Genomic DNA, 25,030 nt, shown 5'->3' on the forward strand with positions numbered 1-25,030 from the left:
TTTGATTCAATAAACTGATAATTTACCCTTTTGCATGTTTTTTCAAAATGAATTTTTGTCACAGCCCAAATAAACAGAATCATACAATTCCAGAAAGACAGAGTTGGTTTGTTAGAGTTGGTTCATTTTGGGAAGCTGGTGGATTTTAATAAGGTAATACCACTTTTCATTTCTGTACATTGTAGAATACGCTTCTATTCTCTTTCAGGAGAACAACCTTTAGTATCCTCTACAACATCTAATACTGCTGTCAGGTACAGAGAGAATCAGGACTACGGATTTCCTATTAGGAACTCTGCACTACACCCAAACAGAAGAAAGCAACTGGTTCTGCAGCACCCAAATTTAAGAATCAACAAAATGTTGACATGTGGAATTCAAAGCACTCAAAACATCTTATCTTCGCCCTTCATTCATTTCCTCTCACTCTGAGACTTATACAGGTTAAATTTTAAGTATCATGTATGGCTCCTTTATAATTTGCTCTTAAAAAAAGAATTTTGAAGAAAGAGAGACTCATATTATTAACAGCAGTAATGAAAGTGGGGACACTCCTATTGATTTTACAGAAATAAAAAAGATTACAAGAAAATACTATGAACCATTATATGCTGATAAATTGGATAACCTAGGTGAAATGGACAAATTCTTAGAAACACACAAACTATCATAATTGACTCAAGAAGAAATAGATAATCTAAAGAGATCTATAACTAGCAAGTATATTGAATCAGTAATCTAAAACCTCCCAATAAAAATTTTTTAAAAAGCCTAGGCTCTGCCTGATGTAGCTCAGTGAGTTGGAGTGTCAACCCATACACCGAAAGGTTGTGGGTTTGATCCCTAGTCAGGACACATACCTAGATTGCGTGTTCAACCCCTGGTCAAGGCGCTTACAAGAGGTAGCCGATGAATGTTTCGCTCTTATATTGCTCGCTCTCTCTTTCTCTCCCTCCCTTACCCTCTCTCTTAAAAAAAAAAAAAAAAAAGCCCAGGATCAGGACCATATGGCTTCACTGGTAAAATTACCAAGTATTTAGACAATCAATACCAATTCTTCCCAAAATCTTCCAAAATACTGAAGAGGAGAGAACCCTTCTTAACTCATTCTTAAAGACTAACATTACCCTGATTCACAAATAAGACAAAGACATGGCAGAACATGTAGAGAACTCTTATAACTCTACAGAAAACACACAATCCAACTCAAAAATGGGCAAAGAAACCGAACAAACTTTTATTTTCTTTTTTAAAAATGTTTTTATTGATTTTTAGAGAGAGGAAGGGACGGGGGAGAGAGAGAGAGAAACATCAATGATGAGAAACATTGATCAGCTTGCCTCCTACTTGCTCCCAACTGGGGATCGAGCGGGCAACCCAGGCATGTGCCCTGTCCAGGAACTGAACTAGTGACCTCTTGGTTCATGGGTTGATGCTCAACCACTGAGCTACACTGGCTGGGCCTGAACACACATTTCTCCCAAAAGATACAAAGGGCAATAAATACATTAAAAGATGTTCAGGATCTTAGTCATACTGGGAATACAAAATCAAAACTGCAGTGAGATACTATTTCATACCCACTATCATGGCTATTGAAAGAAAATAAAAAAAAGAAAAGGAAAATAGCCCTGGTTGGTTTGGCTCAGTGAATAGAGCACTGGCCTGCGGACTGAAGGGTCCCAGGTTTGATTCTGATCAAGGGCACATGCTCGGGTTGCAGGCTCGATCCTCAGTAGGGGGTGTGCAGGAGGCAGCTAATCAATGATTCCCTTTCATCATTGATATTTATATCTCTCTCTCCCTTTCCCTTCCTCTCTGAAATAAAAATATATTTTTAAAAAAATAAAAAATGATTAAGTGTGGGTACGGATGTAGAGAAACTGTAACACTACTCATGGGGATGTAAAATGGTGCAGCACTGTGGAAAACAATATGGCGGTTCCTAAAAAGATTAAACATAGAATTATCATATGACCTGGCTATTCCACTTCTAGGTATATGACCATAAGAACTGAAAAGGGGAACTCAACAGATACTTGTACACCAATGTTCATAACAGCATTATTCACAACTAGAGGCCTCGTGCACAAAATTTGTGCACTTGTGGGTGTCCCTCAGCCCGGCCTGTGCCCTCTTGCAGTCTGGGAGCCTTGGGGATGTCTGACTACTGGCTTAGGCCCGCTCCTCAGTCAGACATCCTTAGCACTGCTGCAGAGGTGGGAGAGGCTCCCGCCACTGCTGCTGCGTTTGCCAGCTGTGAGCCCAACTCAGGGCTTCTGGCTGAGCGGAACTCCCCCTGTGGGAGCGCACTGACCACCAGGGGCAGCTCCTGCAGTGAGCATCTCCCCCTGGTGGTCAGTGTGCGTCATAGCGACTGGTAGTTCCACTGTTTGGTCCATTTGCATATTGGCCTTTTATTATATAGGAGGATAGCCAAAAAGTGGAAACAACTCAAGTGCCCATCAACAGATAAATAAAATGTGGTATGTATACATACCATGGAATATTATGCAGCCATAAAAGGCTAATAATACATGCTACAACATGGATGAAGCTTGAAAACATTATGCTCATTGAAATAAGCCAAACACAAAAGAACATATGTTGTATGAATCCACTTATCTGAAGTATCTAGAATAGACAAATTCATAGAAACAGAAAGTAGAATAAAAGTTAACAGGTGCTGGAATGAGGGAAAAATGGTAAGAGTTTCTGCTTGGGATGATGAAGAAGTTCTGGAAATAGTAATGATGGTCACAGAACACTGTGAATGTACTTAATGCCACTGAATTATACACTTAAAAGGTTCACAATGGTAAATTTTACATTATGTTATTTAAAAAAAAAGAAAATTTTTTGTCCTAAAAGTGAAGCTTAATCAGGCTTAGTTACCAAGTCTATATTGGTAGCAAATGGAAATGGTGTCAAAAGAACTGGAGGCTGACTTTCACTACTGGCTGATAGAACTAAACTAGTGTTTCTAAAGAGGAACAATTACAGGAAATTGTATCAAAACTTGTTAGGTAATTATGTATTCTAATGATAAAAAGAATCTGTAATTAGTGATATGAACTTCACAAACATATGCAAGGAATCAAATGGACCCACTTTTGAAGCGCCTGGGTATCACATCCAAGGACGGTATTGCTCAGGGTTCCATGAGGAAGCTTTTTAGTGAACCTTTGACAAGGTTCTTCAAGTTAGAAAAAGAGATGGTTTTCCTTGTCAGGGCCTAGGTGAGTCCCCTAAGTTGTAATGATGGTCACAAGGAAAAAACAAAGTAAATAAGCCTACTCTGGGTGCAGGCATGGTTGATGTGATGCCTAAAATGGTTTGACAGTCCATTGAAGGGAATAGTCTATGACCCTAGTGAGGCTCATAGAGTTACAGTAACTTAAGAACTAACTTATTTCATATCATGGGAAAAATCAATACATGAGGAAAATAAAGTATTCTATATGTATTACTAAAAAGCTACAGTAAATAATGACACTGTAGTACTGGCAAAAAGATAGCCATACAGATAAATGGGAGAACAGAGTCCAGAAATAGACCCAAGATTCCATTTATATTTATATTTTGTAAAGGATAAAATTATAAGGACAGAAAACAGATCAGTGGTTGCTAGAGGATAGGAGGTAGAGGCAAGGGTGGACTACAAAGGGGAACAAAGGAATTTTGGGGGGTAATAAAAATGTTCTTCTATGTCTTATTGTGATGGGTTATGTGACTGTAGGTATAAATGTCAAGAACTATACACATTAAAAAGGGTGACTTTTATCATAAGAAAGTAATGTACTTTAATAAAGATTTATTAGTTTAGACTATTTAGAATAAAGGCCTACAGAATGTAAGTTATTTAAGTGATGTTTAACCTAAAAGAAAAACATTTATTGCTTTTCTGAAGACATTAACACATATGAGATGGCAAATTGAAGTAGGTCCACTTGTTGGATCTCACTGAAGTATAGATTGGTCTTCCACCCTTACCTGAACAATAGCCAGAGTTCTGTGTAATGCAAAATCTATGTAAAGGGAGTTCTATTCTCCAGTTTTTTCCATCTCAAATATAAACATTAAAAAAATTCATCTTAAAATACCCATTTTTCATTAAGGGAGTTCAATATACAGGTATTCTCTCTCTTACAACCTGAGTTGGTCAAGCCAAATAAAGTCAGATGATTTCTATACATCAAAAGAAATTATTATATATACAACTAACAAATCAAGATTCGTATGGTATAAAAAAGGTTTCCCAGATGGCTTCCCAATTTATATTATTATGCAAGTAAATAAGGATTCTAAATTGTAACTGTTAAACTTGAAATGGCAATCCAGGAGTCAATTAGGTGGTAAGTATGGGTCTTGGTACATACAACAAATCTAATATCTATCTAAAAAAGATGGGTATCACTCTAACTTAGAATTCCAAAAACAAAAGAAAACAAAAAACTCTAGCTGTCCCCAAAGCCTCCTTTTCGTTTCTAGTAAAAATTGTATCATTGACATATTAGGGTCATTAGGAACAAAAGATTAAAAAGAACAATTTTGGTATTTTTTTTTAGCAACTCCTTGGCTGAGAACAGAAATTTTGACCTTAAAAGGTCAGTAGTGTAAGCTGACCAACAGAAAGCTTTCTTTCTGAAATAGAGCTATAATAAATTTATGTTGATAAAAAAATTATGATCTTTGCACCTAAATAAGAAGTCTTCCATCTTTAATCCTTTCTACTAATTTATATTTTTCTCTGCCTTCAAATTCTAGTTAAATAACTCTTTTCCAAAAATTTTTCTTTGATTAATTCCCTGCACCCAGTCATTGACACCCAAGCATGTATGTTTAAGTAAAAATAACTATTTCTTCTTCACATAACTTTTGTTCCTACTATCTTCTCAATATATTTAGTATTTCTCTTTGTCCTACATATGAATGCATTTTAATTATGTTTCACTAATACCATTTAGGTTAGTAATATAAAAAGAGCCAAAAGATAAAAAGTCCATTTTCTCATTTCCAATTCTAATATATATTAAATGCCTACTCTCTGTATGATAGGCTATGCTAATTTTCTCTTACTTCATTAGACTAAAGTGCTTGAAGCAATCCCCCAATGCAACATAGCCACAGGAAATATACTTTAATTGTTCAATAGTTAAGAGCTCTGATTAGTCATTATTTGAAGCCAGAATTGGTATCAGTCTGTAAGATTAAAAAGTATCTACAATCTTTATTTTACAAGGCAGTTCTAAAAACTATTGAACAGTGATCTTTTAACCTTTTCTTGACTAGATAACATTTCATAAATTTTAAATATAAATAGTATTGGGATAATATTTTGGAAAACTTAGCTACAAATGAAACTCTTCGATATAAATCCAATTCTGCTATTTTACTGATTTAACCCACATTGGGAAAAATGCCTTCACCTTTTGTACTTTTCTCTGATACATATGAATCTTTATAGGAAAAAAAGCAGATTTAAAAAACATACAAACTTCAGTCTTAATAAGCAGAGCACACTTTTTTTTTTTTTTTTAATTTAAAGACTTTAGTTTTATAGAGCAGTTTTAGGCTCACAGCAAATCTGAAAGAAAGACATATATTCTCTGCCACCACACATGCATAGCCTCTCTGATTATCAATATCCCCCACTAGGGTGGAACATTTGTTATAACTGATGAACCTACATTAATACATCATCATTACTAAAATCCATAGTTTACATAAGGTTCACTCTCGGTGTACATTCTATGGGTTTGGACAAATGTATTAACATGTATCCATCATTATAGTACCATCCAGAGTATTTTCACTGCCTTAAACATCCTCTGTGCTCTACCAATTCATCTCTATCAACCCTGGCAACCACAGATCTTTTTAATGTCTCCACAGTTTTGCCTTTTTCAGAATGTCATAGTTGGAATCATACCATATATACCTTTTCGGATTGGCTTCTTTCACTTAATAATATCCATTTAAGGTTCCTCCATGTCTTTTCATGGCTTGATAGCTCATTTCTTTTCTAAACAAATCTTTGTCTAGACCAGGGGTGGGGAACGTCTGGCCTGCGAGCCGTATAAGGCCGAAGAAATTATTTGGTCTGGCCATGCCAAGGCATTAGGGGTGAGTTAATTAAATGTCTGATCAAATATAGCAGGCTAATTTTTAAGATGATAATTTTGTATGGCTCTCGAAGGATGTTATAAATATCCAAATGGCCATAGGCAGAAAAAAGGTTCCCTGCCCCTGGTCTAGATGTACTACAGTTTATTTATTCATTCACCTACTAAAGGACATTCTGGTTGCTTCTGTTTGGGCAATTATTAATAAAGCAGCTATAAACATTTGTATTCAGGTTTTGTGCAGTCATAAGTTTCCAACTCCTTTAGGTAAATACCAAGGAGTATATAACTTTTTAAAAATTTTGGGTCAGCTATTAATATCTGAGAATTAAATAAAATTGTAATTTAAGAGCATAGTTTCAATTCTGCAACATCTCCTAATGCTACCAAATTATATACTGAGCCAGGCCAGTATACTTCTTAGTAAATGTTTATTCCACCTCCTGCTTTGCTATTAGGTGCCACTTCTTGCTGCTGCCAGTATACCAACTTTTAGAAGTACCTTCTCACACCTGTTGCTTCAAATCTTCATAAATTCTTTCAGCTCCCAGAATATCTTGACTGTGCTAGTAAAATGTCTGAAAGCAAGTTGCTCAAAATTCTTTAATTTTTTAAAAAAATTTACTAAATACAAAATTATATTTTGACTCAGTTTTTCAGGTTCTCTCAAACTCTACTCCTATCTTGAGAATGAATAACTCAACAGTCCAAAATGTTTACTTGTTGTGCAATTTCTACCTCCTTTTCTTCTAATTTAACTCTCCAATTCCACAGTAGGTGACAGAAGATGGGTTTTTTATCATGTAAACATTTGAGTTCTCTAGCTCACCAACCTCCTAATCCTTCACTAAACAATGATATGTCAGGCTTGTTAAAAAGAAATGATAGCCCAGCCGGCCTGGCTCAGTGGTTGAGCATCTACGTATGAACCGGGAGGTCACAGTTCAACTCCCTGTCAGGACACATGCCCAGTGTGGGGCATGCAAGAGGCAGCTGATCAATGACTCTCATCACTGATGTTTCTATCTCTCTCCTTCTCCATTCCTCTCTGAAATCAATAAAAATATGTTTAACACATTTCGTACCGCTCACGAGTTTTCTCGTGTTTTGAGCGCCATCTTTTAAGGACCGCTCACGAGTGTTCCTGTTTTTCATGCCCATGGAAAAAGGAGCGAATCTAGATACTTATGTAAATTTTGTTTGGTCCCTCTTCATAGAGGAAAATGTTTTACGCAGTACCATACGTTAAAAAAGTACTAGGAACTTTAATTGTTTAATTGTTTTTGTAAATAAAAATGTTATAATTATTGAAAAAGAACACCGAAAGTGCATTATGATGATTTAAATAACGTGCAGTTTGCCCAAAAACGTGCGGTCCCTGGCATATGTCTTAGAGATTTCTATGCGGTACGCAATGTGTTAAAAAAATTATAAAGTGAAATGAAACTTAGATGCCTTAAAATCTGCTTGTGTAGTGTTTTTCAGAAGATCATATACAAATGTGGGATGAATGTCTTCAAAAACAACAATTGTATCTTTCAAAGACACTGAAATTGTTAACTGTGGGGTTTCCTTTCAGAGTTTCAAACAGGGAAATTTGATTCCAAGCAACAGTGGCTTAGGTAGCTATTAGAGCCCCACATCACTACTGGCATCTCTCAAAACAAAAACCAAATCAAACAAACAAAAAAACCCCTAATGCATTGCCCTCAATAAACACACTCAAATACTTACAATATACATCAAATGACAATATTTGGCTTTTAAAAATTCACAATCATTATTTCATTTCATCCCACGAGGCAATTTAGCAGATGAAAAAGACTAAAGCTTAAAGAGTTTAAATTTCTTGCTCAGAGCTACACAGCTAATCATAAAGGGCAGAATCCAAAACCAAGGAGACTGATAAATTGAAAGAAATGATTTTGTAAGTCAGCCATACCTGAATTTAAATCCTACCACTGACTACTTGTAAAAAGCTGGAATAGAAGCTCCATGACTTTTTGTTCACTGCTATATCTCCAGTGTCTAGAACAGTGCAAGTAAATAGCAGATCAGTACATATAGACTGAACAATTACAAAAAAAAATATTTAACGTCTTTAGATCTCTGTTTCCTCATCTGTAAATGAAACAGTAAACTTTTGCCTTATCTCTTGCTAATACAATGTGTACACAAAGCATCTGGTAGCTATTTAAGAATTAATAGACCTGACTCCAAGTTTAGTATTCTTTTCACAAGACCACCACCCATCTTCTCACTTCTCCTGTAGGCTCTAAGGAAGTAGCAGAGAACTAATGTCAGCATGATTGGCAGGTATGCTGGGTGTTTATTAGGATGGGGAGGGTAAAGAACTAAACTGTTGACTCAGTCAAGTAGTCAGTTGTTCTCTTTACTACCTCTGTCACAGCAATGACAAAGGATCTTCTAGAAGAATCTGTTAACTGATTGCTTATTTTAAATCATTAAGTCTTGGTGGGGAGGGAAGCACCTAATCTATACTTGTGAGATGAAAAAGAAAATGGGGAGGAATACCTAAAGGTAATGAGACAATAAGAAAAGAATACTGAGAGGAGAAGATCCAGAGAACCTATACTAATTCAACCACTATTCCATTTCTTTGTAACTTAACATGTTCTTTCCAGTAACTCTCATGTTAATGAATGAAGCAGTCTTTAGGACCACTGGTAAGTACTACCAAAGAGATAGAAACAAAAGGTAGATGCTAGTGACAAGGAGAAACGAAAGTTAAAAGCAAAGGGAGATGGCACTACAAATGGTACTATCAAGAAAGTGAGGGAGAAACCAAGATGGCGGCATAGGTAAACACCGGAGATTGCTGCCTCGCACAACCACTTCAAAAATACAACTAAAAGACGGAACGGACATCATTCAGAACCACAGGAAGGCTGGCTGAGTGGAAATTCTACAACTAGAAGGAAAGAGAAAAGCATACCGAGACTCAGAGGCGGTGCGGTGCGGAAGTAAGATACAAAGGTGCGGAGAGGGCTGGCAGCTGAGGGCAAGATTGTCTTTTTCAATCGGGAGGGAGTCTCAGGCTCTGAGCTCCAGTTCCGGGCGAGTCTCTGGGGACCCAGACTCATACGGGGAGAAACGGGACTGTCTGCCATCGGTCGGAACTCAAGGGCAGCTTTCTCTCAGAGGCGCTCGCAGCGATTGCCGGGCCTCTGAGGGCAGGACTGAGAGCAACCATACTGCTCGCTCCGCCCACCCTGTTGATCCCCTGGGACTCCACCCCGCCCAAGCCATGCACTGAGGCTTTTGCATATGAAAGGCCCGGCCCTTTATAATCTGAAAATAACTTAACAAACTGCAGCTGCCCCAAAGCCCCAGAGCAACTTGCATTGCTTTACAGCTGGCTTCTGCTGGGTAGCCGCAGGCAGAGGCTAGATTAGCATCTCCTTAGATCCAAGAACCAGTGTACCCAGTGGTCAGAGTGGGACCATCCAATTACAACTCCTCAGATCCATAAGGGACACAGTCAGGGGGCAGACTCAGTGAGCACCAAAGACCCACTGAAGCAAGTCTTGCCCCAGAAGGGTGTCTTCAGCACAGAAGTTCTCCCACTGTAGACACAGCTGATTCTCACAGCCAATTGGCCTGGAGGTCAAATCCTCCCAGTGTTACCTACAACAATCAAGGCTTAACTACAACAAGACTGTGCACAAAGCCCACAAGGGGGTGCACCAAGAGTGTCTACCTCAGGTAATTGGGGAGGCTGAGCCACTGGGCCCTATAGGACACTTAGCACAGAAAGCCACTCTATCGACACAGCGAAGCATAAAAAATGCCGAGACAAAGAAACAGGACACAAATGACAGAAATGGAGGAAAGCAAACTACTGGACATAGAGTTCAAAAACATACTTTTAAGGTTTTTCAAGAATTTTCTAGAAACCGCCAATACACTTAATGAGACCCTCAAGAAATCTAGTGAGACCCTCGATGTTGTGATAAAGGACCAACTAGAAATTAAGCATACACTGACTGAAATAAAGAATATTCTACAGACTCCCAACAGCAGACCAGAGGATCACAAGAATCAAGTCAAAGATTTGAAATATGAAGAGGCAAAAAACACCCAACAGGAAAAGCAAAAGGAAAAAAGAATCCAAAAATACGAAGATAGTGTAAGGAGCCTCTGGGATAGCTTCAAGCGTACCAACATCCGAATTATAGGGGTGCCAGAAGAAGAGAGAGAAAGATATTGAAAACCTATTTGAAGAAATGATGACAGAAAACTTCCCCCACCTGGTGAAAGAAATAGACTTACAAGTCCAGGAAGCGCAGAGAACCCCAAACAAAAGGAATCCAAAGAGGACCACACCAAGACACATCATAATTAAAATGCCAAGAGCAAAAGACAAAGAGAGAATCTTAAAAGCAGCAAGAGAAAGACAGTCAGTTACCTACTAGGGAGTACCCATACGACTGTCAGCTGATTTCTCAACAGAAACTTTGCAGGCCAGAAGGGAGTGGCAAGAAATATTCAAAGTGATGAATACCAAGAACCTACAACCAAGATTACTTTATCCAGCAAAGCTATCATTCAGAATTGAAGGTCAGATAAAGAGCTTCACAGATAAGGAAAAGCTAAAGGGGTTCATCACCACTAAACCAGTATTATATGAAATGCTGAAAGGTATCTTTTTTTTTTTCTAAATATATTTTATTGATTCTCTACAGAGAGGAAGGGAGAGGGATAGAGAGTTAGAAACGTTGATGAGAGAGAAACATCGATCAGCTGCCTCTTGCACACCCCCTACTGGGATGTGCCCGCAACCCAGGTACATGCTGCCGATCGGAATCGAACCTGAGACCCTTGAGTCCGCAGGCCGACGCTCTATCCACTGAGCCAAGCTGGTTAGGGCATGAAAGGTATCTTTTAAGAAGAGGAAGAAGAAGAAAAAGGTAAAGATACAAATTATGAACAACAAATACACATCCATCAACAAGTGAATCTAAAAATCAAGTGAATAAATAATCTGATGATCAGAATAAACTGGTGATTATAATAGAATCAGGGGCATAGAAAGGGAGTGGACTGACTATTCTTGGGGTGGAAAGGGGTGTGGGGGATGTGGGAAGAGACTGGACAAAAATTGTGCACCTATGGATGAGGACAGTGGTGGGGGGGTGAGGGTGGGAGGGGAACCGGGTGGAGGGGAACTATGGGGGGGAAAAAGAGGGAACAACAGTAATAATCTGAACAATAAAGATTTGATTTAAAAAAAAAGTGAAAAGGCAATTCCAAAGAATGGAATAAATCATATATCTGCTCCTTAGTATCAAAAAACAACTTACAACTATGTAATAAAAATATAAATAACCCATTTTAAAACGGGAAAGGGCCAGACCAGCATGACTCAGTGGTTGAGCATCGACCTATGAACCAGAAGGTCACGATTCGATTCCCAGTCAGGGCACATGACCAGGTTGTGAGCTCAATTCCCAGTAGGAGGCATGCAGGAGGCAGCTGATCCATGATTCTCTGTCATCATTGATGTTTCTATCTCTCTCTCCCTCTCCCTCTCCCTTCCTCTCTGAAATCAATAAAAAGATATATTTTTTTAATGGGTAAAGGACCAGAATAGACATTTCTCCAAAGAAGATATACAAACAATCAATAAGCACATGAAATGATACTCAACATAATTAGTCATTAGGGAAATGTAAATCAAAACTACAGTGAGATACCACTTCACACCCACTAGGATGGCAAAATAAAAAAGATGGACAATACTAAATTGTCCATACATATGACTTGGTGAGGAAATGGAGAAACTTGAACTCTCATACATTGCAAGTGGGAATATAAAGTGACAGAGCTGCTTTGGAAAACATCTTGGATGTTCCTCCATCCAACACAGTTACCATATGACTTAGCAGTTACTAGAATACTAGACATATACCCAAGAGAACTGAAAACATAAGTTCAAACAAAAACTTGTACATGAATGTTCTTAATAGCATCCTATATAATAAAAGTGTAATATGCTAATTAGACTGGAGGTCCTTCCGGACGACCTTGCCAATGAAGCCGGGGCTGCAAGGGAAGCCCGGGTCCTGGGTGCCAGAGGGAAGCCAGTGCCAGCAACCAGGGGAAGGAAGGCCTACTTCTGCACGATTTTCGTGCATCAGGCCTCTAGTTATTTATAATAGCTCAAAAGTGAAAACAACCGAAGTGTCCATGAACTGATGAACAGATAAACAAAATGTAATAGATCCATATAGCAGAATCTATACTAATAAAAGGGTAATATGCTAATCAGACCGGATAGACCAGACATCTTCCAGACATCCTTCTGGACAAAGCTCAGAGCAGAGGCCGAGGCAGAGGCAGTTAGGGCGATCAGGTCGGCAGGGAAGAGCGATTAGGGGCGATCAGGCCTGCAGGGGAGCAGTTAGGAGCCAGTGGTCCCAGATTGCGAGAGGGATGTCCGACTTCCAGTTTAGGCCCGATCCCTCGGCAGTCGGACATCCCCTGAGGGGTCTCGGATTAAAGAGGGTGCAGGCTGGGCTGAGGGACACCACCCATGCATGAATTTCATGCACCGCGCCTCTAGTTTATCAATAAAAAGAAATAAGACACAGATAGATCTACAATGTGGATGAACCTTGAAAACACTACAGTAAATGAAAGAAACCACACAGAAGGATACATATTATGATTCTATTTATATGAGACTAGAGGCCCGGTGCACGAAATTCATGCATGGGAGGGGGGGTCCCCTCAGCCCAGCCTGCATCCTCTCCAATCCAGGACCCCTTGTGGGATGTCTGACTGCCGGTTTAGGCCCGATCCTTGTGGGCAGTCGGACATCCCTCTCACTATCCTGGACCACTGGCTCCTAATCACTCACCTGCCTGCCTGCCTGGTCACCTCTTATTGCCCACCCCCCGTTGGCCTGGTTGCTTCTAACTGCCCCCTCCCTGCAGGTATGGTCGCCCCCAACTGCCCCACCACCGGCCTGGTCACCCCTCATGGCCCTCCTGCCGGATTGGTTGCCCTATGCAGCCTGCTTGTTCAGTCATTTGGTCGTCCCTCACTAACCCCCCCGGCTGGCCTGGTCATAGGCAGCCATCTTGTGAGGGCATGAGGGTTAATATGCATATTACCTCTTTATTATATAGGATGTCCAGAATAAGCAAATCCAGAGACAGAACATATAGATTAGTGGTTGCCATGGGCTGAGGGGAGAGGGTAGTTGGTAGTGTCTGCTAACACAGGACTTTTTGGGGTGATGAAAATATTCCGTAATTAGGTAGTGGTGATAGCCTCATAACTTTGTGAATATATGAAAACCCACTGAATTGCACTTTTAAATGGGCAAGTTTTATGGTGTATGAATTATATCTCAATAACGCTCATTTAACAACAACAAAAAGCAGAGTGATGAAAATGTGTGCACCATGTAAGCAAATGCTTGCAACTTCACATTCTGTGGAGAAAGGATGAAGAATGAAAGGTGGGAGTGGGAGCACAGATATCTTATACTAATGGACCTCATGTAAATGCCTGCTATTTCTCAGTTACTGGGAGAAATTCATTTATTTCTCTAAATAAGCCCCCTACCAATAAACCTCATGCCACAGCAAGGTAGAAAGGCCAAAGAAGTCTACAAATAAAAATCAACAGGAATGCCTTGGGCGGGGGGGCTCAGTTAGTTGGAGAGTGGTTTCATACAGCAAAAGGCTGTGGGTTCAATTCTAAATCAGGGCAAATACCTGGGTTGCAGGTTCAATACCCGGTCGAGACATAAATGGGAGGCAACTAATCGATGTTTCTCTCTCTCTCTCTCTCTCTAAAATCAATAAATGTATCCTCAGGTGAGGATGAAAAAACAACAACAGAATACTTAGGAAAGCCAACCTGGATTTTCTCTCATCACAGAAGCTGGACTTATCCTAGCCCTTCTTTGAGGATGCCAGGATCTTACCACTTCCATCATCCCAAAATTGAACTCAATATCAAGTTACACAAGTAGATGTGACGCCAGAAGGGACATGTATTCTTGGGGGTCTAGAACACAGTCCAAATGAAAAACATCATGCCAACTCATTTCCTCATATTAACGTAACAGGAGTTTTTTTTTCCTTTTCTAATATTAATTTACAAAGATCTTTATTTTACTGGGTTGCAGCAGCTTGGATATTTAAGATGGCCTGTACCTAATGTATTATCCCTCAAAACATCTCCATGGAAAACAGCAAGGAAAGTCACTAATCCTCTCCTATATAATAAAACCCTAATATGCAAATCGATCAAACGGCAGAATGACTGCTGGAACAACCAGTCGCTGTGACATGCACTGACCACCAGGGGGCAGATGCTAACACAGTAGCTGCCCCCTGGTGGTCAGTGCGCTCCCACAGGGGGAGCACTGCTTAGCCAGGAGCCAGCTCATGGCTGGTGAACCCAGTGGCGGTGGCAGGAGCCTCTCCTGCCTTCACCGCAGGTGGGCAGTAAGGAGCAAGGGATCCCGGACTGCAAGAGTGCGCAGGCCGGTCTAAGGGACCCTCCCCCCCGCCCAGTGCATAAATTTCGTGCACTGGGCCTCTAGTATAATAATGAAATCAGTACTATTGACTATGGTTTATTAAAGGGGACAGACACTCTCACCACTACACGCGGAAGCAAGAGAACACATTACAAGAGTCATCTTAAAAGCTGTCCCCACAGGACAGAACAGCATTATTTAAAAGTGCCAGAAACATAGGAATGGTCACTGACTTGATAAGGCCCTTGGCTATCTAAACAGCTTAGACCACCACCCTATAATTCAATTTATAAAAACAAAAACCCAAATAGAAATCCCAGAAACTACAATTAGAATAAGAGTTTATAAGCATGACAGAGAACTCAAAAATCAAAATGGAAAAAGATTAACTTTTTAACTTATTTATTGAACACTTGCTATGTGCCTGGTACTTCACATACAGCATCTCAGTTTATCTTCACAATAATTCTACTAAGTATGCAAAAGAGAGATGAATGATGTTAAATATTTTCCCAAAAGTTATGCAGGTGGTAAGTAGGTGGTGGAGGCACCATTCCAACCAAAAGGAAATCTAGTCATTAGGCAAGTTTACATATTAAAATTATTTTAACTGAGATTTAAGTGAAAAGGGTAAAAAGAAAGGGTGTACTCAGAAACTCAAGATCTAAAGTAGCAGAAATCTTAAGTCAGGCTTGAAGCTTAATTATAATAAAATTTAAATTTTAATAGAAAAGCTAGTGAGTAATAGAAGAAAAATATTAACTTCCATATAAGCCTATTTGGCCAATAGCAGCCTTATCATCCCACCCTATCCCCATGGTAAAATGCTACTACTATATTCTATTTATGTAGCAATTCAAAATGTATACCCCCAACATAGTCTCATAATAACCTGAAAGGATGTCAATTGTTCAAAAAGGCAGTCTGACTCCAAAGCCTAGATCCTTCACTATCACACTATTCTGCCTCTCATAAAATTAGAAATTTATAACTTTTCCCAAACTATAAACAAAAATTAAAGATAAAAATATTGCATTAAAGCCAAGGGCATAACTATTGATTGCACTTTTATTCTTTATTTCTTAATTATATTATATTGTTCATACACATTTTTAAAAATTTATACTAACTGCATCGTTAAGAAAAAACAAAAAGTGAAATGGCAAAATATTTGCAACAGTAAGACAGAAGTATAATATGCCTAGTATTTAATAAATAGCTCTCACAAATCTACTGAAGACAATCAAGTCAAAAGAAAAATGGGCAAAGAACCTGAACAAACAGACACTGAGATATCATCAGATCTGGCAAAGACTAAAAAACTAAAATATCTAGTGTTAGCATGAGAGCAGGGAACCCAGACCTAGCCTTTGTGGCATTCTGAACCTGGATGCTCCTGAATTACTTCATTCATACATTAATTTTAATACTTGGCAAGTTGAAATGGTTGTCTCTTTCTTAATTGAATCTTAAAGGGCATCTTTATCCTTTTTGTATCCCCAGTACCAAACCAGTGTCTAGCCTACAAGTGATACTTACAATCACTAAGCAACATGTGAAACACAATATCAGAGCAATCAGAACTATCTAGGCCTGAGCTGAGAGCAAAGATGGCTAGACTCATAATATTACTTCCTGAGGCTTCTGATAAAGGCAAAAAGTAAGAAGTCTTCCACAATTTCTCCTTTCCTGCATAGAGATTAAGAATGGTCAATGTGCATTATGAAAATTAAGCCTTAAAAGTTTGCAGAAAAATACTAATTTTTCATACTTTATCATTTAAAGCCTTCTTAAGAAGAGGTATGTTTCCTGATGAATAATTGTGACTCCCAAATTTCCCATTTCTGTAATATAACCTAGTATACCACTGTTAACAGCTACAAATACCTGAAATTCATTTTTAAAGTATTATAAAAAAAACACACACAAAAAAACCCAAAACAGGCCTAACTGGTTTGGCTCAGTGGACAGAGCATCCGCCTGCAGACTCAAGGGTCCCAGGTTCGATTCCGGTCAAGGGCATGTACCTTGGTTGCAGGCACATACCCAGTAGGGAGTGTGCAGGAGGCAGCTGATCGATGTTTCTCTCTCATCAATGTTTCTAACTCTCTATCCCTCTCCTTTCCTCTCTGTAAAAAATCAATAAAGTATATTTAAAAAAAAACTATATAAAACACAATGAACCAATTCATTTTTAGATGTAAGCTATATTCCTAATGTTAAAGTTTAATGCATCTCAATGATTTGTAATTCAGAAAACATTTCTGGCATAAGTCAAATAAAAACAGTGACTATAAGAAGAAAAAAACTGTCCTCCCCAGAAATGATCCTATTATTTCTTTTGGTGATATAGATCGAACACAAAAATCTGTTTTTTAAGTATATCACCAAAAACCATAAAACATACTCCAAAACAGTATTTATAATTTGATTTGTTTTTAAAAGGGTATGTTCTTGGTGAGATTACTGGTGACATGTTAATCTCTCCCCACAAAATAAAGATATAACATTTATTTATTTATTTATTTATTTATTTCAGAGAGGAAGGGAGAGGGAGAGAGAGATAAAAACATCAGTGATGAAAGAGAATCACTGATCAGCTGCCCCCTGCATACCCCCTACTGGGGATTGAGCCTTTAACCCGGGCATGTGCCCTTGACTGGAATCGAACCTGGCACCCTTCAGTCCACAGGCCAACACTATATCCACTGATCCAAACCAGCTGGGGCTAAAGATATAACTTTTTCTAGACATGAAAAATTCTTCAAATTTTACCATTTGTTGCTTCTACAATTAATTTTAAAAAGTATCCAATTATTCATCAAAATCAAGATGAAAGATACAGTATAGTATATTACCTTTTTGTATTAAAGTGGGCAAGAGATTTGTGTGTGTGTGTGTGTGTGTGTGTGTGCACGCGCGCGCCTGCCTGTGCGTGTTTTTGGTGGTCTAATAAATATTAGCTTTAGAAAAATACATAAGAAACTAACATTAGAGCTCTGTGGGAAGGGTAACAGGGTAGCTGGAGGATAGTAAAAGAGAAGCTTTCTTCATTTCAGCTTTTTGTGTATCTTGGATTTTAAGCAATGGGGGTATCTGCAGATCAAAAAAAAATTAAAAGTACTTTACCTTGCACCATTGTTCCTAATGACTTCCACAGTTTCTTCGACAAAATATCGATCCTTGATATATGCAAAAATATCATCACAAATTTCATGTAAGCGTGAACGATGGGTAAGGTTGGTCAAGTATAAAACTGGAATAATTAGTGGTTCTGGAAAACTCTGAAGATTCTGTCTTGCTCTTTTTTCTGACTCAAGTGCTTCCTGATAGGTCAGTCCAGGTCTACCCGTCACAGCACAACTCCACACAAGACTGTTGCACAGAATGGTTCGTTCAAAAAAGTCACTGATTAAAAAACAAAAATAAAAATCTATTACCTATCATTTCACAAATTTTACATTAAATGCTGGTAAATAATTGTGCCTCTATTGCAAAAATTTACATAGGATCATAGAACTCAAACAAGGGTTTAGTAACTGGACAGCTTACACATTAATATAAACCTGAGAAAAAGTATAATAAACTAGTTATTTATATTTGCAATTTAAAAGTACATTTAGCCAAAATTAGACTTTGATTTCCATTAGTTTTTGAAACTCAAAGTGCAACTGAAAATAAACTCAACCTTTCCTTTTCATTCTTCTAATTTTAAGTTTTGCTCCAGAGCAATCCAAACACTGGAGTGAATTCAAGCACTTAACTACAAATTTTATTTTTTAACTATGAATTTTTTAATATACTTTTATTGATTTCAGAGAGGAAGGGAGAGGGAGAGGGAGAGAGATAGAAACATCAATGATGAGAGAGAATTATTGATTGGCTTACTCCTGCATGTCCCTTACTGGGGATCAAGCCACAACCCGAGCATATGCCCTTGACCGGAATCGAACATGGGACCTTTCAGTACGCAGGCTGATGCTCTATCCACTGAGCCAAACCGGCTAGGGCTTAACCATGAATTTAAAAGGCTTTAACATAATAGTGAAAAACTGAAATGTAAGCATCTAATAATCAGAGAAAGGTTAAGTAAATTATAGTACGTCATATAATGTAAAATCATAGTCATTACACAGTATAAGAACAGTTCTTAAATAATATGTTAATAGGGAAAAATGTTCAGGTTTTTCTACATATGACAATATGATCCTATTTGCATTAAAAATAAAAGAAAAAGGAAAGAAAGAAAGAAAAAGAAAGAGAACCTAAAAAAGCATAAAATATTTCTGAAACAATATACAAAAATTAAGGTAATAGGCATGGGACTGGATGACCATTCTACTCAATCCTTTTCTGCACTATTGGAATTTTTTAATATGAGCATTTCTTTAAAAAAAATTTATCCTGTCACTTTTAAAATGCAAGAGGTCTATAATTTGGAAAGATTTTTTGTATATTCTAAGTAGAAAAAAATCAAATTAATGAATAACACAATCCCATATACACTGATTATAATAACAAGAGGGTTTGTATTTATACAAATACTATAAACAGATGTTCCCTATGGAGAAAGGGAGGAACTGAGAAGGAAGAAAAAGGAAAATTTGTTAATTCTAAATATTTCTACACTGTTTGAATTTTTATAAGGAGTATGTACTTGTATTATTTTAATAATAAAGATATTTTCTTTTTTAAAAAAATTTATTGATTTTTTTTAAGAGGAAGGGAGGAGAAAGAGAGAAACATCTATGTGAAAGTGCCCTCTATGAGGTATCGAGCCTGTAAGCCGGGCATGTGCCCTGTTCAGGAATCAAACGGCAACCTTTCAGTGCATAGGAGGACGTCCAGCTAACTGAGCTACATCAGCCAGGGCTACAACAAACATATTTTCAAAGAGAAAAGGTCAGACATATGCAATAGGGTTAACAGTGGTTGCCTCTAAATGGTAAGACATTCATATTCTGCGCCCTCCCCCATACTCTGGTCTTCTTTGCAATAATTACATGTAGCCGATATAATTCACTATTCTTTAACCTTTTCTCCTTCTTGAAATCCCTCTTTCCTTCTCCCATCATTCTAAAAAGTATATGTTTACTTCCTAGTGAGTAAATCTATTTAGGTTATCCCTGTAGTAGTCTGATCTCCAAAGATTTGGGGTAATTCCATTAAGGTACTTTCATTTGTATATTTGTCTGTAGAACAACAACAAAAAAATGAAATATATGGAAATAAAGAGAAACTACTCATACTTTAATATAAATGAGATCTAAAGAGATAGCATACATAAACCAAGTTACATGACTTGGCTTTAGTAGAGGAGATAATGGATGTATATCATTAAAATACAAAGTACAGAATGACTACCTTTATAATACAGAGACAGATATCCTTTGGGAATTCAGAGGAAGGAAAGGAGGAGAGGCAGGCAAAAAAGATCAAGAAAAACTAGAAGGAAGTGGCATTAAAGAGTTTGGGTTGTAAAGGAAACAGAGTTGAAGTAAATGCCAAAGAGAAAAAAGGAATATAATCTGGTTCTTATAAGCAAGAAAATCTATGTCAGATAAGTAATATCAGCTTAGAGAGAGGTAACAGACATACCCAATAGATGGGTATCAATGGTATAGGACAGTGGTCGGCAAACCGCAGCTCGAGAGCCACATGCGGCTCTTTGGCCCCTTGAGTGTGGCTCTTCCACAAAATACCACGTGCGGGCGCGCATGTACAGTGCGATTGAAACTTCGTGGCCCGTGCGCAGAAGTCGGTTTTCAGCCTGGGTGAGTCTAGTTTGAAGAAGTGGTTCGGAAGTGGGGGGTGTAGGTCAGGCGACGGGATATGCAGCGCAGGCGGGCCGCGGGATACGCAGCACGAGGGAGGCACGCGCGATTCATGCATGAGTTGCATGAGCCAGTCAGTCAGCAGTCTCATTGTGCAGTGGTTAGTGCTAGTCGTGTCCACAAATCACGAGCGGGTAACAAAAGTACCTACTCGAAGCTTAAAGTTACCTGTATTTTTCCAACCAGCTGCAATCCTACAGGTATTTTTGTCATCAATTTAAGAATTGTAATTATTTTGTGTTGGTGGCTTTATTATTATAAAATGAAACATTTTTTTAGGTGCCCTATTTGACATGGCTACAAAGAAGCAAAGAAAACTGGAAGACGAAAACCGTGAATTTAAAGTTAATGGACGGAGACTTTCGCGTTTATTCAAAACTTAAATGGCCTTCCGACCTGTCTTATTTGACAGGAAAAATTGGCGCATAACAAGAAATCAAATTTGGAGAGACACTTTACAACTAAACATGTGTCATTTAGTACTAAATATCCTGTCGGTGATGCAAGGCAGAAAGCAGTTGAGGAACTTCAGAAGAGTCAAGAAAAATCAAGTTCTGTATTTAATTACTGGATGCAATCTCCCAACAATGTTAATATTGCAAGTTTTGTGATTAGTCAAGAGATTGCTAAGAGAGGAAAACCATATAAAGATGGCGAATACATAAAAAGTTGTTTTATAAATGCATCCGAAGAGCTATTTCGGGATTTTAAGAACAAAGCAGATATTCTAAAAAAATTTAAGAGTTACCATTGTCTGCTAAAACAGTGAAAGATACAACAGTCAAAATGTCTTCGAATATAACCAACCAGCAAGTCGAAGATCTTAAATTGGTTTCAGCTTTATCAATAGCAGTTGATGAGTCTTGTGACATAAATGATACAGCGCAAGTTTCACTTTTTGTACGATTTATTTCATCTACAGGTCCTAAAGAACTTTTAGGATTATTGCCACTCAAAGGTCAAACACATGGAGAGGATATAGCAAATGCTGTAATTGAGTGCACTGAAAAACATCATATTCCACTCGATAAAATTGTCTCAATTTCAACAGACGGGTTGAAAAGTATGACCGGCGTAAGAAACGGGTTTGTTGCTATTTTAAAAGAAAAAATTAATCATGAGATACTTATTTACCATTGCATCATTCATCAAGAAGCGCTTTGTGTGCAGACATTTCCAGAAGAATTTTGCAAAGTTATGGAATTTGTGATTAAGATTATCAACTCCATTATAGCTAAAGCTCTTAATCATCGCCTATTTAAAGAATTTTTAGTTGAAATGGAGAGTGAGTACGCAGATCTTCTGCTGCATAACAAGGTACGTTGGTTATCAAGAGGAAATGTTTTGAAATGTTTCGCTTCCTTATTAACAGAAATTAAAGCATTTCTCCTTGAGAAGGGTGTTCACTATCCAGAACTAACGAACGATCAGTGGATCCAAAAATTTTATTTCATGGTAGACGTTACGTCTCATCTAAATCAGCTTAATCGTAAACTACAGGGGAAAGGAAACATAGTTTTTTCGATGTTAGAAGAAGTTATTTCATTCAAAAACAAATTATCTCTTTTTGTTCAAGATTTTGAAAGAGAAACTTTGATTCACTTTCCAAGCCTGTTGAAACATTGCCAAGAAAATAATTCTGATACTGACATTTGCTATTTCAAAACAACACTTTTAAATATGAGGGAAGCTTTTCTCAACAGGTTTCAGGAATTCAGAAAGAGCAAAGCGTTAGCCTTTGTTAAAAAACTTCTCAATGCTACTGTAACAGAATTAAATTTTTCTCCCTTTAATATTGACATTGGCAACTTTGAAATGCAATTGCTGGATTTAAAAAAGAACTGTGGAGCTCAAAATTTGAACGTCTTTGTGCTGATATAGAAATATTGGAGAAAAACAAATGTGAACTTAGTTCACAGCACAAGTGGTCTGCTTTGAAAGACCTGGAGAAGGAAGATATGTTGATTTTAACACCTGGAATAGTATTCCTGACTCATATAATCAACTGGAAAAACTAGCGTTTGCTGTTTTTTCCTTATTCAGGTCTACATATTTATGCGAACAATCATTTTCAAGCATGAACCTTATCAAGAGTAAATTGAGAAGTCGTCTTATTGATGAGAACCCGGAATCATGCCCAAAATTAAAAACAACATCCAAACCTGACTTACCCAAACTTTCCAAGGAGATGCAAGGCCATTGTTCACATTAGTGTTTGTCAGTCATTGTCATGATTTAATTTTATGGATATTGTAAGGTAAATTGTAAGGAATTTAATTTTATCAATAAATAATATTGTTAAGTATGATATCAAGTTTTATTCAATGTACCTATAGTTTAACTAAGACTTAAAACTTTAAGTAAAGTTTATTAAGTTAATTTTAGGGAACTTTGTGGAGTGAAAGAAGATGTAGTATCGAGGATTGAGAAAGGTATGTTGAGATGGTTTGGACATATAGAGAGGATGAACGAAAGGAGATAGACGAAACAAAACAAGTATACAAGACGAGTGTGGATGGGAGAGTGGGAAGGGGTCGACCTCAGTGAACGTACCTCAATCAGATTGAGGACGTTTTTAGCAAAGGCCAGCTTAGGAGTACCCTAACTAAGTTCATAACAATGTACCTACCTATATAGTTTAAGTTTAAAAAATTGGGCTCTCAAAAGAAATTTCAATCGTTGTACTGTTGATATTTGGCTCTGTTGACTAATGAGTTTGCCGACCACTGGTATAGAATAAAAGGAATGAATGGATCTTGAAAGAGGTCTTATTTGTTTTACTGCCTAAAACTGTAATGTACTTAGACGACTTTATAGGTTTAATTTCTTTTTTCTATAGAAACAAACATATCTGTAAAACTTAGCTTCCCAAGCCATCACATGGTTAGCACATAGATATTACGTGAGGTATACTTCTAATAATTTAAACTATTATTTAAACTATGGTACTATTTAAGAAAAACAAACTTTAAATCTAGGTACCTTACATATTAACTAGTCTCTAAAACAGTGCTAACAGAAATAGAACACCAGTCACACATATAACTTAAAATTTTCTAGTGGCTACATTAAAATTTTTTTTAAAGAAACACTAATGAAATTAATTTTCTATTTTATTTAACCCAATATATCCCAAAATACTTTCATTTCAATATGTAATCAATTTGGAATTATTTTTATATTTGGGGGGTACTAGGTCTTCAAAATCTAGTATGTATCGTACACTTATTACACTTCTTTATTTTGACACATTTCAAATTCTTACTAACCAAGTACTGGCTCCTATATTGGACAGCAATAGCAGGTCAGTATTTGGTAGCCTGAGGTACTTGGTATATCAGTATTTGGTGCCATTTCAGGGGGACAGACTTTACACTGAGTTGCAACAAATACTATTTACATTTGTTAACACTGTTCAAAATAACAAGGACAGCAATGGCACAAGTGCCAGAAATCTCTACTATATGTGTCACCAAGCAGAAAAATTGGGTAGTCAGTAACCAGTGATGTACAGTTGCCCTTCTACACCAGATTTTCACCACCTCCTGCAAAGTGTTTGTACTATTTGCCTCCTTTGTGTCTACCTACAAAGTTGTTGTTACATTACAATACTGCTGTGCACAAAGATCTACCCACAGGAGGAGGGAGGCAGGGCACATTACCACCACAGTGGCAATTTTAATGCAAGGGGTAAAAAGCCCAAGGGCTATTTTTCCTATTCATCACCCCTTACCAGCAAGGCCCCATCTCTAACATTACATCTCTAACATTATGTACCTTCACTTTCTCCCACTTCTGCAATTCTGCTCTTCACCCATTTATCATATACATTCAAATCTTTAAGATTTTGTTAATAGTACTAAACTCTGCAGCGGTTCTCAACCTGTGGGTCGAGACCCCTTTGGCGGTCAAACGACCCTTTCACTGGGGTCGCCTAAGACCATCCTGCATATCAGATATTTACATTATGATTCTTAACAGTAGCAACATTACAGTTATGAAGTAGCAACGAAAATAATTTTATGGTTGGGTCACAACATGAGGAACTGTATTTAAAGGGCCAGAAGGTTGAGAACTACTCTCTAGGGTGTAGGTTACAGTGCCTGTTCAATTTCTATATTATAAAATGAAAGTTTTACAAGAAGCACATTTTACTATTATGATCAAAAATTTATAAAATACAAAGTACAGTTTGACACAATATATCTTTAGGCTAGTGCAGATTATTATGTCTCTAATTTATTACTATATACCTTCAACAATCTTCTTTACCAGAAACTGGCATATCACTGGCCAAGAGGCCAAATCTAGCCTTCCACCTGTTTTTGCATTTTTACTGGAACACAACCACACCCACACCTTCAGGTATTGTCTGACTGCTTTCTCACATATAATCTGAGAGTTGAGTAGGTGCAACAGACACCCTGTGGCCTGCAAACCCTAAAATATTGATTATCTGGCCGTTTAAGAAAAAGTTTGATGACCTGTGCTCTTTACCATTTTTTCTTAACAAAAAATTGTTTCTGAGTTACCAGGTCCATTACTGGTAA

General features: G+C 37.7%; 1 protein-coding gene across 3 annotated transcripts in view; it reads right to left on the reverse strand.

Annotated features, from left to right (window-relative positions):
* BAZ1A (bromodomain adjacent to zinc finger domain 1A) overlaps positions 1 to 25,030 on the reverse strand; it is a 100,545-nt gene that overhangs the window by 66,015 nt on the left and 9,500 nt on the right. For 2 of the 3 annotated variants that reach the window (XM_070427900.1, XM_070427909.1), the window contains one exon: positions 17,776 to 18,054. The exons of the other annotated variant lie outside the window; for it this stretch is intronic. In XM_070427900.1, the coding sequence (XP_070284001.1) occupies positions 17,776 to 18,054 (279 nt within the window). The remainder of the gene's footprint in view (positions 1 to 17,775; positions 18,055 to 25,030) is intronic. 3 annotated transcript variants of the gene reach the window in all.

Source organism: Myotis yumanensis, unplaced genomic scaffold (assembly GCF_028538775.1).
Source record: "Myotis yumanensis isolate MYYU_CA2020_CCGP unplaced genomic scaffold, mMyoYum1.0.hap1 SCAF_1, whole genome shotgun sequence".
Classification (NCBI taxonomy): domain Eukaryota; kingdom Metazoa; phylum Chordata; class Mammalia; order Chiroptera; family Vespertilionidae; genus Myotis; species Myotis yumanensis.